This window comes from Balaenoptera acutorostrata, chromosome 2 (genome assembly GCF_949987535.1).
Source record: "Balaenoptera acutorostrata chromosome 2, mBalAcu1.1, whole genome shotgun sequence".
Classification (NCBI taxonomy): domain Eukaryota; kingdom Metazoa; phylum Chordata; class Mammalia; order Artiodactyla; family Balaenopteridae; genus Balaenoptera; species Balaenoptera acutorostrata.
The window spans coordinates 120,196,528-120,213,706 of record NC_080065.1 but is presented as its reverse complement, the minus strand read 5'-3'; the positions used below and the strand labels follow the sequence as shown (position 1 = coordinate 120,213,706).

At 36.7% G+C, this 17,179-nt stretch overlaps 1 protein-coding gene across 3 annotated transcripts in view; it reads left to right on the top strand.

The window, feature by feature from the left end:
• The window catches only part of CDKL3 (cyclin dependent kinase like 3), a 118,841-nt gene that overhangs the window by 28,359 nt on the left and 73,303 nt on the right, over positions 1-17,179 (top strand). For all 3 annotated transcript variants that reach the window (XM_057541211.1, XM_057541212.1, XM_057541213.1), the window contains 6 exons: positions 4,450-4,562; positions 6,966-7,105; positions 12,317-12,405; positions 14,558-14,711; positions 14,818-15,146; positions 16,261-16,351. In XM_057541211.1, the coding sequence (XP_057397194.1) occupies positions 4,450-4,562; positions 6,966-7,105; positions 12,317-12,405; positions 14,558-14,711; positions 14,818-15,146; positions 16,261-16,351 (916 nt within the window). The remainder of the gene's footprint in view (positions 1-4,449; positions 4,563-6,965; positions 7,106-12,316; positions 12,406-14,557; positions 14,712-14,817; positions 15,147-16,260; positions 16,352-17,179) is intronic.

The window sequence follows — 17,179 nt, the reverse complement described above, 5'->3', positions numbered from 1 at the left end:
ATGCCTTACCTTACCAAACTGAACTGTGAAAGTTCAGAACAAGCTGGGAAAAAGTGAACTTATTTGTGTAGGAGTGTTTTTAGTGCCTCTGTTAGAAGTGGAGGAGGTGAGTAGGAATTTCATACTGTAGGGAGAGTGCCTAAAAATACTTTACTTAAAACTTTGAAGGCAATAAGTTGGTCTTAATTTTACTGTTTCTCACTAAAACTTATAAATTTCTATTAAGTTCTTTTTTTTCTTTTCTTTTTTTCTTATTGGAGTATAACTGCTTTACAATGTTGTGTTAGTTTCTGCTGTAAGTTCTTAAAACTTGTGAAGTAAGCAAGCTTTTAAGTTCCTATTATCCAGTTTTTGTTGTAATGTGGACTTAACAAATTGTATACACCACAGTTAAGTCATTTGTTCCTTAAAATCATTATCTAGCAATACACACAGACACACAGACACACAAACAGACACACATCTCCTTCCTTTTAAACAGAAATAGGAACATACTATATATATTGTATAGAATCTTGTTTTTTTTCTCTCTTTTAATTTTTTAAATTAATATACTTCACTTTTTTAGAGCAGTTTTAGGTGTATAGAAAAAGTGAACAGAAAGTACAGGGTTTCCCTATATCCCCTCTACCCCCACCCGCACAGCACAGTTTCCCTATTATTAACATCTAACATTAGTTTGGTACGTTTGTTAGAGTTGATAAACCAATATTTATACATTATCATTAATTAAAGTCCATAGTTTATATTAATATTCAGTCTTTGTGTTGTGTTTCCTGTGGGTCTTGACAAATGTATAATGTCATGTATCTACCATTATGGTATCATACAGAATAGTTTCACAGCCCAAAAAGTCCTCTGTGCTCTACTATTTTATCTTTCCCTCCTTTTCCCTGAACCCCTGTCAACCACTGATCTTTTAAATCTCTCTATACACTTGCCTTTTCCGGACTGTTGTATAATTGGAGTCATACATTATGCAACCTTTTCAGATGGCTTCTTTCACTTAGCAATGTGTATTTAAGGTTCCTTCATATTTTTTATGGCTTGATAGCTCATTTCTTTGTAATCACTTAATATTCCATCATATGTATGTCTGACAGTTTGTTTATCCATTCACCTGATGAAAGATATCTTACCTGCTTTCAAGTTTTGGCACTTATGGATAAAGCTGCTATGAGCATTCATCTGCAGGTTTTTTGTGGACATAAGTTTTTCAACTCATTTGGCTAAATACCAAGGAGTGCAGTTTTTGCTGGATTGTATGGTAAGACTATGTTTGGCTTTGTTAGAAGCTGTCAAACTGTCTTCCAAAGTGGCTGTATCATTTTGCATTCCCAACAGCAATGAATGAGAGTTCTGTTGCTCCATGTCCTTACCAGCATTTGGTATTGTCAGTGTTTTAGATTTTAGCCATTCTAATAGGTGTTTGGTAGTATCTGTCTAATTATTGTTTTAATTTACAGTTCCCTGATGACATATGATGTTGAACATCTTTTCATATGCTTATTATTTTTTTTTTTTAAAGATTTTCTTATTTATTTATTTATTTATTTATTTATTTTTGGCTGTGTTGGGTCTTCGGTTCGTGCGAGGGCTTTCTCCAGTTGCGGCAAGCGGGGGCCACTCTTCATCGCGGTGCGGGGACCGCTCTTCATCGCGGTGCGCGGGCCTTTCTCTATCGCGGCCCCTCCCGTCGCGGGGCACAGGCTCCAGACGCGCAGGCTCAGCAATTGTGGCTCACGGGCCCAGCTGCTCCGTGGCATGTGGGATCTTCCCAGACCAGGGCTCGAACCCGTGTCCCCTGCATTAGCAGGCAGATTCTCAACCACTGCGCCACCAGGGAAGCCCTTCATATGCTTATTTGCCATGTGTATATCTTCTTTGGTGAGGTGTCTGTTCAGATATTTTGCCCAATTTTTAATTTGATTGTTTTCTTTTTTCTTTATTTATTTGGTTGCACAGGGTCTTAGTTGCAGCAAGTAGGCTCCTTAGTTGCAGCTCACCAGCTCCTTAGTTGTGGCTCAGCAGCTCCCTAATTGCAGCACGTGGGCTTCTTAGCTGTGCCATGCAAACTCTTAATTGCGGCATGCATGTGGGCTCTAGTTCCCTGACCAGGGATCGAACCTGGGCCCCCTGCATTGGGAGTGCGGAGTCTTATTCACTGTGCCACCAGGGAAGTCCCTGATTGTTTTCTTATTATTGAGTTTTATTTGAGTTGTATATTTTAGATGCAGTTCATTTATCAGTTATGGGTTTTGAAAATATTTTCTCCCAACTCTGTGGCTTCTCTTTTCAGTTTCTTAACAGTGTCTTTCACAGAGCAAAAGTTTAAAATTTTAATGATGTACTTCTTAGCCATTTTTTCTTTTGTGGATTATGCTTTTAGTATTGTATCTAAAAACTCATCACCAAACCCAGGGTCATCTAGATTTTCTCCTATATTATTGTCTATAATTTATAGTTTTGCATATTACATTTAGGTCTATGATCCATTTTGAGTTAATTTTTGTGAAAAGCATAAGCTCTATGTCTAGGTTCATTTCTTCTTGCATATGGATTTCTAGTTGTTCCAGTATCACTTATTAGAAGGACTTTCTTTCCTGAATTGCCTTTGCTCCTTTGTCAAAGATCAGTTGAGCATATTTCTGTGAGTCTATTTCTGGGCACTCTATACTGTTCTCTTGATCTTTTTGTCTATTTTTTCACCAATATCACACTGTCTCACATACTGTAGCTTTATAGTACATTTTGAAGTCAGATAGTGTCTTTCTTCTGACTTTGTTCTTGTTCAACATCATGTTGGCTTTTCTGGTTCTATTGCCTTTCCATATAAACTTTAGAATCAATTTATTGACATTCAAATTGGATTTTTTAAAATAAATGTATTTATTTATTTTTGGCTGCATTGGGTCTTCATTGCTGCATGCAGGCTTTCTCTAGTTGCGGCGAGCGGGGGCTACTCTTTGTTGCGGTGCGTGGGCTTCTTATTGCGGTGGCTTCTCTTGTTGCGGAGCACGGGCTCCAGGCACGCAGGCTTCAGTAGTTGTGGTTTGCGTGCTGTAGAGCGCAGGCTCAGTAGTTGTGGTGCACGGGCTTAGTTGCTCCACGGCATGTGGGATCTTCCCAGACCAGGACTCGAACCCATGTCCTCTGCATTGGCAGGCGGATTCTTATCCACTGCGCCACCAAGGAAGTCCCCTCCAAATTGGATTTTGATTGGGATTGTGTTGAATCTATAGATCAAGTTGGGAAGAACTGACATCTTGACAATATTGAGTTTTCCTATCCATGAACATAGAATGTCTCTCTATTTATTATGTTTACATCTCCTCTGATTTCTTTAATGAATCTTGCTTTTTTCACTTGAGAGTTTATCTCAGAGATCACTTTATATTAACACATGCAGATAGACCTACCTTATTCTTTTTAACAACTGAGTAATATTTCATTGTGTGGTTGTACAAAAACTTACATAGCTATTCCCGTATTGATGGATGTCTAGGTTGTTCCCAATCTTTCTACTACAAACAGTGCTGCAGTGAAATTCTCTTATAATTTATCTTTGTGCACATGTGTGAGTAGATCTTTGGATAAGTTCTTAAGAATAAAGGTGTTTAGTCAAAAATATGTACATTTAAAATTTTAGTAGCTTTTGCCAATTTTCCTCCAAAGAAGTTGTTTAAATTTATACTCCCAGAGCAGTACATGTGAGTATTCATTTTCCATAGCCTCACCAACATAGCAGTTATCAAATTTTATAATTTTTGTCAGCTGGATCAGTGAAAAATAGATCTCATTATAGTGTTTATTTATAATTTCTTCTGAATGTGAGTTTGGGCATCTTTTTATCTATTTAAAAAACTGATTATGTGGGAAAAAAAGCTTGAATTATGGATGACTCACAATTCATTAAGATAAATAAATGAAAGTAAGTGGTAAAATATTTAAGATTTTTAATTTTTACTTTCTAAGTACAAGATGATTTTAGTATTCAGCTATTCTATGTCATAAACCATTTATCATAATGCCCTTATATAAGTATTTCAAACAATTTTAGAATTATAATTAATTATTTTGGACTGCTACATGGCTTCTCATGCAATTTAAATATAAACTATTTAAGTTACTAATAAAACATGATAATATTTAATATATATCCTAAAGTTGCTATATGATATTGTAGTGAAAATTGATAAATGATACCACTTAACCATTCTGTTTTCTTTAGCCTTAACTTTATTTTAAAAGTTCTTTTTTAGGGAATTCCCTGGTGATCCAGTGGTTAAGACTCTGCACTTCCACTACAGGGGGCATGGGTTCGATCCCTGGATGGGCAACTAAGATCCCGCAAGCCCCACAGTGCAGCCAAAAAAAAAAAAAAGTTTTTTCAGAAAAGATGTTTTATATATTTTTCCATGAAAAGTGATTTATTCTTGTCTGTTTCAGACCTGTGGATATTTGGGCTTTGGGCTGTGTGATTATTGAGATGGCCACTGGAAATCCCTATCTTCCTAGCAGCTCTGATTTGGATTTACTTCATAAAATTGTTTTAAAAGTAGGTAGGTATTACTGAAATATGCTGTTAAATGCCTCAAATAAGTGTTTCCAGATCAATTCTGCTTGATTTTCAAATTTAGTGTTTTCTTTATAAGAACAGGGAAGCGTATTTTTTTGATAGATGGGAGTAGATGGATGCTTTGGGCTGATAAAAAAGGTAGAAAGTTCTCCTCCATTTTTTTTTTTTTCTTAATATAAATTTATTTATTTATTTATTTTTGGCTGCTTTGGGTCTTTGTTGCTGCACGCAGGCTTTCTCTAGTTGTGGCGAGTGGGGGCTGCTCTTCATGGTGGTGCTCGAGCTTCTCATTGCGGTGGCTTCTCTTGTTGTGGAGCATGGGCTCTAGATGCATGGGCTTCAGTAGTTGTGGCACACGGGCTCTAGAGCACAGGCTCAGTAGTTGTGGTGCACTGGCTTAGTTGCTCCGTGGTGTGTGGGATCTTCCTGGACCAGGGATTGAACCCATGTCCCCTGCACTGGCAGGCGGATTCTTAACCACTGCACCACCAGGGAAGTCCCTCTCCTCTGTTTTTGCAAATAATATTTTTCTTTGCTGGGATGCAAATAGCTATGCCATGTTTTGATGGTTGATACTAAGAAAAATAGTAAAATAGAAACCTACTTCAGTTTGTCTGAAAGTTGTTTTAAAATTTTGGCTTCTACAAATATTTGCTTCTTTCAAAGAGGACTTTTAAGTAATAGAGTTGATTTTGATGCTTTTTAAAAGTGCTTGGAGGACTTCCCTGTTGGCACAGTGGTTAAGAATCCACCTGCCAATGCAGGGGACACGGGTTCGAGCCCTCATCTGGGACGATCCCACATGCCATGGAGCAACTAAGCCCGTGCACCACAACTACTGAGCCTGCGCTCTAGAGCCCACAAGCCACAACTACTGAGCCCCGGCGCCACAACTACTGAAGCCCACACACCTAGGACCCGTGCTCCACAACAAGAGAAGCCACCGCAATGAAAAGCCCGTCCACCGCAACAAAGAGTAGCCCCGACTCGCCACAACTAGAGAAAGCCCACGTACAGCAATGAAGACCCAACGTGGGCAAAAATAAATAAATAAATAAATAAATTTATAATAAATAAATAAAACTGCTTGGAAATAGAAAACCAATTATTTACTGAGAAAACTTTTTTTTAAACCACAGTAGATAAGCAGAGAGCTGATCTGCTTTGACTACCAAAACATTTTCATGGTTAGCATTGCTCATGGAGTTTCAAGGATTTTATATATATATACTTCTGAATGAGGAGCTTGAGGAGCCTTTTTTGTGGTGAGGAAGCTATACATAAACATGTAATTACAGGATCATGAGAAAGGTACTGTGAACAACTATAAAAACTGTGAATCTGGGTAAATATTGATTAAAGATACAGTTCAGAGCCTTAAAACATCATACTTTTTTCTGTCATCTTTAAAGTTCTGGTTATGAGATTAATGTTAGAAGGACCTCTAGAGATGGTGGGATCAGTTTTGTTATTTTACAAATGAGGAAACCAAGGCACAGAAAAGGAAGATTTGCCCAAGGTCACAGAATTAGTTACAGCAGAACTAGTGCTAGAACTTAGCTCTCTCCACTCCTTTTTATAGTTCTTTCCATTCTACTACTACTCTATAGCCTTGTTTCTTCTTTGCAGGATTCCTATTTCTATAATTTTAGTATTTTAGCTGTTTTGAGTAAGGCTTTGCTGATGAACACTTGCTAGTTAAACCATTTATATACCCTTATAGAAATATGTAAAAGTTTGAATGTGCCTTTTCTGATGGCATTATATAATATGTCTTGTATTTTGGGAAAAGAATATGCACATGTGGTTTTATATTTTCTACTGCCTATGTACTATCAATAGATTACTGGGGAAACTCACATTTTTTTTTTTTTTTTAAATTTTTTTATAGCTACTTTATTTATTTATTTATTTATTTTTGGCTGTGTTGGGTCTTCGGTTCGTGCGAGGGCTTTCTCCAGTTGCGGCAAGTGGGGGCCACTCTTCATCGTGGTGCGGGGACCACTCTTCATCGCGGTGCGCGGGCCTCTCACCATCGCAGCCCCTCCCGCTGCGGGGCACAGGCTCCAGACGCGCAGGCTCAGCAGCCGTGGCCCACGGGCCCAGCCGCTCCGCGGCATGTGGGATCTTCCCAGACCAGGGCTCGAACCCGTGTCCCCTGCATTAGCAGGCAGATTCTCAACCACTGCGCCACCAGGGAAGCCCCGAAACTCACATTTTTTTTATGCTGTATTCAGATAGTTCCTTGTTCAACTTTAAAAAATTAAAAGAACTTAACTGTTACTCTCCCTTTTTAGTAATTTAATGCAGACTACATAACAATTTATTATTTTGATTATAGAATAATTTCCCTGTTTTCTTATGTATATATTTTTTCTCTTTTCAGGCAATTTGACACCTCACTTGCAGAATATCTTTTCCAAGAATCCCATTTTTGCTGGGGTGGTCCTTCCTCAAGTTCAACACCCCAAAAATGCAAGAAAAAAATACCCAAAGCTAAATGGATTGTTGGCAGATATTGTTCATGTATGTTAAGAGATTAAGGACTTATTCTGGGAAATTTGCATAAATTATAATACAGTTTTAGGATATTACTTTAATGAAATTCCAAAAGGATTCATGAAGTAATGTTATCTGTTAAAAGTTACTATATTCCTCTGTCTTTATGTCTTAAGTTCAGAGAAATTAAAAGTCACAGACTGTTAGAAATGAAAGGCCCCTGGGGTAATCCTGTCTATTATTTTTTGTTTATCCCAATTTTATTGATAATTAGGGATAAACTGGAAAATTTTAAGGACTTACCATGTTTATCAACACCTCTTAACAGCCAGTCTTCCTAGCAATCTACCCAAGGGATTTGTTCCTTGTACAGTGGTATTCTAAGGTATGCACAAGGCGTTCGCAGCTGCAGTTTTAATGTTGTTTGAGGATACACCAGTACCAAAATTCAGGTTGAATCGGAGGAAGCAAAAACATTATATAGCACTTTTAAGTTAGTTTAAAATTTAAATTTTATTTTGAACTACATAATAAATATACCAGCATACTTAGTACAAAATTCAAAATGTGAGAGTTACTTGCTTCTATTTTCTCTTTCCAGCCAATTTCCTTTCCCAGGGTCAACTAAGGTATCTTGTTTCCAATGTACAGCCCTTAAAAAAAGTGGTTACCTAAATTTCAAAGCAAGTATAGTGTGGTGTTTATAAGAAGGGGCTCTGGATTCACATGAACTTTGTTTAAAACTCAGCTCTGTCACTAATTAGCTCTGTAAACTTGAGCAAGTCAATCTCTGTGCCTCAGTTTACTGGGCTATAAAACAACATTAACAATATTTATTTTCTGGAGCTGGAGGATTAAATGAGGTAATGGTGGAAATAGTCTCAGCACAGAGGCTTGAATAAGCTGTCAACAAATGTTGTTAATGTTAACTGTTGTTGCTGTTATTTAGATAAAACTAAACATATGACATGTAACATCTAAAAACTATTATCAAAGGAAGAAGGTTGTTTCTTTGGTACTTGGAAAGAACTAGAGTTTATTAAAGGATAAGACTTGTTTACTACATTTCACTTTAATTTCTTTCTTTTTTCATGTCATAGTTTTGATCATACAAGGAATACATAATGATCATAAGAAAAATAGGATACTTGATAAACAGTGAGGAGAAGTTAAGATTTTCCCAACCCCACAATCCAGGAACAATTACTATTAACATTTTGGTTTATATACTTCTGGGCTTTTCCCAACCAACTACATGCATAGAAGTTTATGCTTTTTAAAAGGTATCATACTTTACACACTGCTGTGTAACCTGTTTATTTTCACTTAGCAGTGTATTTTAAGCATACTACCATGTCAGTAAATATGGAGCTACATCATAATTTTAGGGCTTACATAGTGTTTCATTGTATGACTGTACTGTAGTTTATTTACCTTATCTTGCAATTTGGACATTTGTTTTCAGGTTTTTTCTCTCACTATTGGTAAAGTTGCTACAGTGAACATCTTTTATATGTCTTCATGAACTTGTATTGTTTGCTTGGGATAAATTCCTAGAAGTGTGACTAGTGGACCAAAGGGTTTACACTTTTTAGGACTTTTGATATATTTTGCTATTTTTTTCTCCAGAAAGGTTTCATTAATTTATACTCAAGTAGCACTGGATATAAATCTCCATTCTCAATCTAACATTGAATATTATAATTTTTTTATTTTTAAATTTTATTTATTTATTTTTGGCAGCATTGGGTCTTCGTTGCTGTGTGCAGGCTTTTCTCTAGTTGTGGCAAGTGGGGCTACTCTTCATTGTTGTGCGTGGGCTTCTCATTGTGGTGGCTTCTTTTGTTGCGGAGCATGGGCTCTAGGCGCATGGGCTTCAGTAGTTGTGGTGCATGGGCTCAGTAGTTGTGGCTCGTGGGCTCTAGAGCGCAGGCTCAGTAGTTGTGGCTCACGGGCTTAGTTGCTCCGCAGCATGTGGGATCTTCCCGGACCGGGGCTCGAACCTGTGTCCCCTGCATTGGCAGGCGGATTCTTAACCACTGCACCACGAAGGAAGTCCCAGAATATTATAATTTAAAAAATATTTGCCAACTTAATAAACTAGAAATAAAGTACCTTTCTTAAAATTGCACTTAGGTCGTTAACAGGAAAGTTGGACGTTTTACTAATATTAATTGGCCATTTGTATTTCTTATTTTAAGAATCCTTAACCTATTTGTCATTTCAAATATCTTTTTATATTGATTTGAAAAATAATAAACATATTAGTCTTTTGTTGTATATTTTGTAACTACTTTTTTTCAACTTGAATAATCTGGTGATTTGGAACGCCACATTTATCATAGACAAAATGCTTATACATGCTTGGGTCTGTTTCTGTTTTGTTGATTTCTCTCTTTATTCTAGTACAGATACAGTTTTGATTGATTACTGTAACTTTAAAATACATCTTTTTGGTTTTTGGCTGCACCACGCGGCTTGCGGAATCTTAGTTCCCCAACCAGAGATTGAACCCAGGCCCCAGCAGCGAAAGCGCCGAGTCCTAACCACTGGACCACCAGGGAATTCCCTAAAATACATCTTAATACCTGGTGTAGAGCATGTATTTTTTTCCCAGATTTAAATTTTTAAAACAATTTTATTGTGGTATAATTTCTGTACGGTAAACTATATGTACTTCAGGTGTATAATTTGATGAGTTTTGATAGATGTAAACACCTGTGAAACCACCACTACAACCAAGATACCTAACATTTCCATCATTCCCCAAAATGTCCTTGCGTCCTTTTGTAATCCATCCTTCCCTTCATTCCTATCCCCAGATAACCACTGATTTACTTTGTCACTATAGTTTACATTTTCTAGAATAGTCTACAAATGGAATCAAACAGTATATACTCTTTTATGTCAGGCTTCTTTAACTCAGCATTGTAGTCTAGAGATTCAGTTCATGTTTTTGTGTGTATCAGTAGTTTGCTCCTTTTTATTGCTGAGTAGTATTACATTGTATGGATATATCACAATTTTTTATCTATTCTCCTGTTTTGGGTTGTTTCCTCTTTTTGGCTTTTACAAATAAAATTGCTATTAACATTCACTTATAAGTCTTTGTGTAGATGTGTATTTATATTTTAGGGGGGAACTGCCAGTCTGTTTCTCAAAGTATGGTATTTTACATTTTCCAAACTAGGGCAAGTATTTAAATTTTGTGAATTATATTATTCACAGAAAGAATATTTATCTGCTTCTAATAGGCTATGACCTTTTAGCATTTTTCTTCCTAAGTTTTGTTGTTGGATAACTATTATGTTCTAAAATAAGCACATATTTTTAGCTAGTTGCAGTCTTAAGGATCTGAATATTCCCACATCATAAAGATGATAATGGACTCAGTTTTACTTTGTGAGTCAACATTTTTTTAATTGTGGTAAAAAACACATAACATATAATCTATCCTCTTACCAAATTTTAAAATGTACAGTACAATGTTGTTAACTATATTCACATTGTTGTATAGCAGATCTCTATAACTTTTTCTGTGAATCAATTTAAACATACACCTTTTGAAATAAACAAAAGTGTAATATTGTATGCAATTACTTTGGATATTCTGGACTTTAACTATCTTTTCTATTTATGAGATCTTAGACAAATTACTTGTCCTCTCTGGGCCTTAGTCTTCTCATCTGTACCATGAGGATAGTAATACTACCCACCTTGTAGGATTGTTGTTGGGATCAAGTAATAGGAAAAGGCTAGATAGAGTGTTGTATGGCACATAGTAAGCATAAATAAAAGTTAACTATTATTAGTATGTTTTGCCTTCTTTTAGAGGAAGAATGAATATTATAAGGCAAATAGCTTTTATTCAAATTCTATATTTAATATTTTGATTAGAGAAATGTGTTCTAGTTATAATTATATTATTTAATTATATATAGATTCATTATGTGCATCTTATTATCCAAAACTCTTTTTTAAAATAAATTTTTAAAAAAAAATTAATTAATTAATTAATTTATTTATTTTTGGTTGTGCTGGGTCTTCGTTTCTGTGCGAGGGCTTTCTCCAGTTGCGGCGAGTGGGGGCCACTCTTCATCACGGTGCGCGGGCCTCTCACTATCGCGGCCTCTCTTGTTGCGGAGCACAGGCTCCAGACGCGCAGGCTCAGTAGTTGTGGCTCACAGGCCCAGTTGCTCCGCGGCATGTGGGATCTTCCCAGACCAGGGCTCGAACCCGTGTCCCCTGCATTTGCAGGCAGACTCTCAACCACTGCGCCACCAGGGAAGCCCCTAAAATAATTTTTTTAAATTCATTTATTTTATTTATTTTTGGCTGCATTGGGTCTTCGTTGCTGTGTGCGGGCCCTCTCTAGTTGCGGCGAGCGGGGGCCACTCCTCGCTGCGGTGCACGGGCCTCTCACCGTGGCCGCTTCTCCTGCTGCGGAGCACAGGGTCTAGGTGCGCGGGCTTCAGTAGCTGTGGCACACAGGCTTCAGTAGCTGTGGCACGCGAGCTTCAGTAGCTGTGGCACGTGGGCTCAGCTGCTCTGCAGCACGTGGGATCTTCCTGGACCAGGGCTCGAACCCGCATCCCCTGCATTGGCAGGCAGACTGTTAACCACTGTGCCACCAGGGAAGCCCCTTATACAAAACTCTAACTTCCATTGTCTCTTTTTGTTTTGTGGGGGTTTTTTGGTTCTCTACTCAGTTGAAGTCCTCCCAAGTTAGGGAAACAGAAAAGAGCTGTTCTGATAATGGGTTATAGAAAGATTTGGGGGCTTGGATATTTGTGAAACTGTTTTATGCCATAGAAAGAGCACTGGGTTAGTAATCAGACAATATGAAGTAAAATTCTAGTTTGGCAAATCACTAATCATGCTTCTAGTTCTGTAAAATGGAAATGATAATCCATGAACTTTCTACCTTACAGGGCTGATAAGAGGATCAAAATGAGCTAATTAATTCCTGCTAATTCCAGCAGAAATAGACCGACTTCTGTTTTGGCTAGAATCACAGGACATTTAACCTGTAATAATGCCTTACAAGTACAAATTTCTTAGGGAAATAAGTGGTCAGAACTCACTGTCAGAAATTCCTGAGGTCTAATTCCATCTTTTCAAGAACTCTTTTAGCTCTGGGTAATTAATTACACCTACATTTGTGAAATAAATTTAACATTTACCTTTAGGAGCCCTGTTAAGAGTTTGTTTAACATAGAATCTTTTTTCATTTTCTAGGCTTGTTTACAAATTGATTCTGCTGAGAGGATATCATCTACTGATCTTTTGCATCATGAGTATTTTACTAGAGATGGATTTATTGAAAAGTAAGCATTTTGAGTGAGTGTGGACTTTTTCATGTTTTATATTAGGATGTTTTACTAGCATGAAAATTGCTATGTAGGTTAATGTTACACAACAGAAGAATTCAATTTATCAAAAACTTACTGAGTTTCTGTATTGACTAAGTATATGGTAGACTTACAGGTATCATGGTGAAAATTCTAATAATAAAAAAAAGTGTACATAATATTCATTACACAGTTACTATGTCCTAGGCAGTGTGCTAAGCTCTTCACATGCATTTTCAATTCTCATTATAGGCCAGAGATAACATTAAATAAACAATCAATACTTTCTAGATTTGTTTCCATTTAGACCTCTGACTCAGAATAGTCCAGTTTTTCCTCTCTGATAACATCTCTGATCTATATATTACAATTAGCATTCATTTCCCAGATGATTTTTTTTCTCTGCTTTACTTATTCTCTGTTGCAATTCCTGTTGTTTTATTCTCCCCACCAAACTGGAAGTTCCTTGAAGACAGGGACCATGCCTCTTAAAGCCTGTCTCTGTCTCACATTGTATCTAAAATATATAATGACAATGTAGATTCATAAGTCAGCCATGCTTTTTAAAAAAACACACCACTTTCTATTTGGGCTTTGAAAGAAACAGGAAAACTTTCTCATTAATTGCAAAATCAATCAGTTTGCCTTTGGATATGAGGTCACAAACGTGAATATTAATTTAAAATGTGATGGAGTTAAGATCAGGCATAGAAAAGACCAGGACCTCCATTGAAGATAGACCAAAATAGAAAAAGGCAAAGAAAAGGGAATCTTTGAGAGTAACTAGAACTTCAGGCATTTCAGGAATTTTAATCTAAAAAAAGAGAAGATATATTAAAAGTGCCATTGATAAGAAGGGTCAGTTATTGAATAAAAAAATTGCTTCCTATCAATTCTACATAGACTAATTTGATTTCTCTTGGGTATTTAGATATTAGGTTTTTACTATTATGGGGTGAAAGTTCTTGAGTTCCAATAATACAAGCCTCAGAAAATGTTTGGGGGAAGACCTTTTACTTGGATAAGAGGCCTCTTTTTTTCATGGACCTTCTGCAATGCAAGGAAGTTTTAACAGAAATGTGCCATTTTCTTATTCAGCCAAACTAATGATACTGGTTATTCATCTCCTCACACTACCCTTTACTATAATTCTAGGGAAGAATTCATTCATGGTAGAATTCATTCAGTCCCAAACTGATGGCAGTAGCTGCTTCAAGGAGGGAAACTGTGCAACTCCGGGAGAGGGGTGGGAAGGAGACTTTTCGGTATAACCTTTTGAGTTTTGAGCCATGTGAATGGATTTTCTATTAAAAAATAAATAACTTAAAAAAAGCCTAACTAAAACCAAAACAATCTCCCTTCAATTTTTTTTTTTTTTAATAAATAAATTTATTTATTTATTTATTTTTGGCTGTGCTGCATCTTCGTTTCTGTGCTAGGGCTTTCTCTAGTTGCGGCGAGCGGGGGCCACTCTTCATCGCGGTGCGCGGGCCTCTCACTGTCGCGGCCTCTCTTGTCGCGGAGCACAGGCTCCAGATGCGCAGGCTCAGTAGTTGTGGCCCACGGGCCCAGTTGCTCCGCGGCATGTGGGATCCACCCAGACCAGGGCTCGAACCCGTGTCCCCTGCATTGGCAGGCAGATTCTCAACCACTGCGCCACCAGGGAAGCCCCTCCCTTCAATATTGATGTATTCTATTACATTTTGTTCTGAAAATATTTCTCTAGAGTAAATTTTAGAAACTAGTTCATCTTTTAAGTCCTGTTACTTTGAAGAACCACAAAAGGGACAAAGTGGCCTGAGTCTTCCTTGAAAAGAATAGTATATTATCAAAATTAAAAACAATGCTTTATTAAGTAAACTTTGCATCAAAAAAGGAATCTAATACATATAAGTCTATGTTGTAAAAGTTTTATTAATAGTAGATTACCATGGAAAAATTTTAGAAAGATGTATCTTTACCAGGAAACAATTTGTATTAGGTAAATATTGTGCCATCTCTTGGCATGCATTACTGATAACTTATTTATGCTGTAGCTCAAATGCAAATTAATTGATTAGAAAGTTTTTTAAAGATAAAATACTCTATCAACATAAATAAAAGTATTTGATATTGCTTGTTTTATCAGATTCATACCAGAACTGAGAGCTAAATTGCTACAAGAAGCAAAAGTCAAATCATTCATAAAGCCAAAAGAGAATTCTAAAGAAAATGAATTTATGAAAGATGATAGAAAAACAATTTATACTAATACACTGCTAAGTACTTCAGTTTTGGGAAAGGTAAAAATTGGTCTTCTTTTTAACCAGTATAACTATTTTATAGTTAGTACTCTAATGATAAAAATAACTGTTCTCCTGACTCAGATTTTGGATGTATCTATTCTAGGAAATGGAAAAAGAGAAAAAGCCCAAGGAGATCAAAGTCAGAGTTATTAAAGTTAAAGGAGGAAAAGGAGATATCTTAGAACCAGAAAAGATAGAGTGTGAAGGTGGACATTGTCAACAGGATGCAGTTGAAATTGCTCATACTATGTCTCAAGATATAAAACCTGTAATCAGTGAACCACCAAACCCTGTCAATCCCAGCCCTAACTCTATGGGCATGAAAGACGATCCACATGCTGGAAGTAGTATGGTGATGCCACCCATCAATCTAACTAGCAGGAATTTGATGGCTTCAAATCCTAATTCAAATCTCTCCCACTACAATTCAAGGTGAGTTTTAACAGAAAAGAAACAGAAGGTAATGCACCTAAGTAATACAGTGTTTTTATATAATGGTATTTCAAAGAATCAACTTCGTAGTGTCTATGTATAAACTGAATTTGAAGGTATATTGAAATTATAATCATATAATGGGCCATTACTAAGTGCTTCGTATGAATGCTACAGAAGAAATAACTTTTCTCGGCTATCTAGGTGTTTAGTTTTTCACTAATGCTGTTTGGAAAAACCTCATTAAAAAAAAAAGACCCTCAGAAAAATTACTTCCCATTTGAAGAGAAAAATGTAGTGTGACCTCAGTTTTGGTATTGATGTGCCTTTGAATAATAAAGTAAGCTTTATTTTCGTATCATAGCAAATTGTCTAAATGGAGAAAAGATAGTTGAAAATAATCGTGTGTAGTCAAGTAGCTTTTCAAGGTCAAATTTTGGGAGAAAAACAGCATATTGGACCGATTTTAGATTTAACTACTAATACAGATTGAGAGACTGGTACCGTGAGTCTGGTTAATCAAGGGCAGTGTAATGGATGACAGGGGTCTTCCTAGCAAGGCATCAGGGCCCATTCTAAATTTAGGGAAATTACTATGGCTCTAGTTGGGGAAGGAGGCTTAGTTCAGTTATCCTAAGCCAATCCTAACAGACTGACTTGGGCTATAAGTTGTGAAGCTTAGTGGTCTGCAGAGGTGGCAAGTGGACATGTCTGTACAACAGAATATAGACAGCAGGTGTCCAATCGTTCTTGAGGTGACTCCTAAACCATGGTTGCAATAACCATAGTTACAAACTAGCCTTGGTCAGACAACTCGGAAGTTCATGAACGCAGTAGTTAAGAGATCCAGGTTCAGAACAGACAGAAGGGACCAAGTAGGCCAGCTGGAGTAACCTTACAACATGGTTGTCACCACTGATGTTAGCCATGAGTGAGTTGTTCTCTGCTCTGTTTTCACCTCTTTACTTAGAGCAATTGGTACTTAAGGACTAACAGTTGCATTTTCGCACTTATTGTTCAAATAGTAGGCTACCATGGTATAACATCATTATTGAAGCTAAAACAGAAGCACTTCTGGGAAGTTCTAATAACTTCTCATTTTTTTAAATAATAGGTTAACTGAAAGAGCAAAAAAGAGACGTACTTCTTCACAATCTATTGGACAAGTTATATCTAATAGGCATGAGGATGCAGGTCCCACTCAAGTAAGGCAAGAAGCTTGTCATTAAAATATGGCCTCTTTCAACATTATCCCCCCACCTTCTGTCATTTTCTCTATGTTTGGGGCTCTAACATTTTTTTTAACGTGCTTTTAGTTTCCTTTTTTTTTTTTCCTGAGGTGAAAATAGGTCATCATTTCCTTAGTGCTTTCACAATTTTTATTTCTTATAACTTGATTTGTGTATTTAATGTGTGACTTGGGAAAAGAAGGTAAGCTTTTCACCTTTAAAAGTCACAAGACTGGACTTCCCTGGTGGTCCAGTGGTTAAGACTCGACACTCCCAGTGCAGGGGCCGGGGTTCGATCCCTGGTTAGGGAACAAGATCCTGCATGCTGCAACTGAAGAAAAAAAAAAAGATCCCGCATGCTGCAATGAAGACCTGGCGCAGCCAAATAAATAAATAAATATGTTTTAAAAAGTCACAAGACTTTTTGGTTTTTCACTTCCAAGAAATGATTTTAATATCTTACTTTTTAGATTAAGAGCAATTACCAAATAAGTACATCTTTTCATAAGAAAACATAATCAATGTAGTTCATTTCCTCATTTTTCACATAGGAAAATAGTTCAATTAAAAATTGAAGCACAGTGTTATTTATAATAATAAAACATTGAAAACAACACAAATCCATCCCAGAGCAAGTGACTGGTTAAGTATGTTAAAGTACATCCACACAGTGGGATACTACGCATTACATTGTGGAAGAGTGTTCATTAGCCTAGGAAAGTTTCTATCATCTGTTGTCAAGTGAGCAAAAACAGGTAACACAAAAGTTTTTCCAGAATGCTGAGTTCACAAGTAATTTTTTCC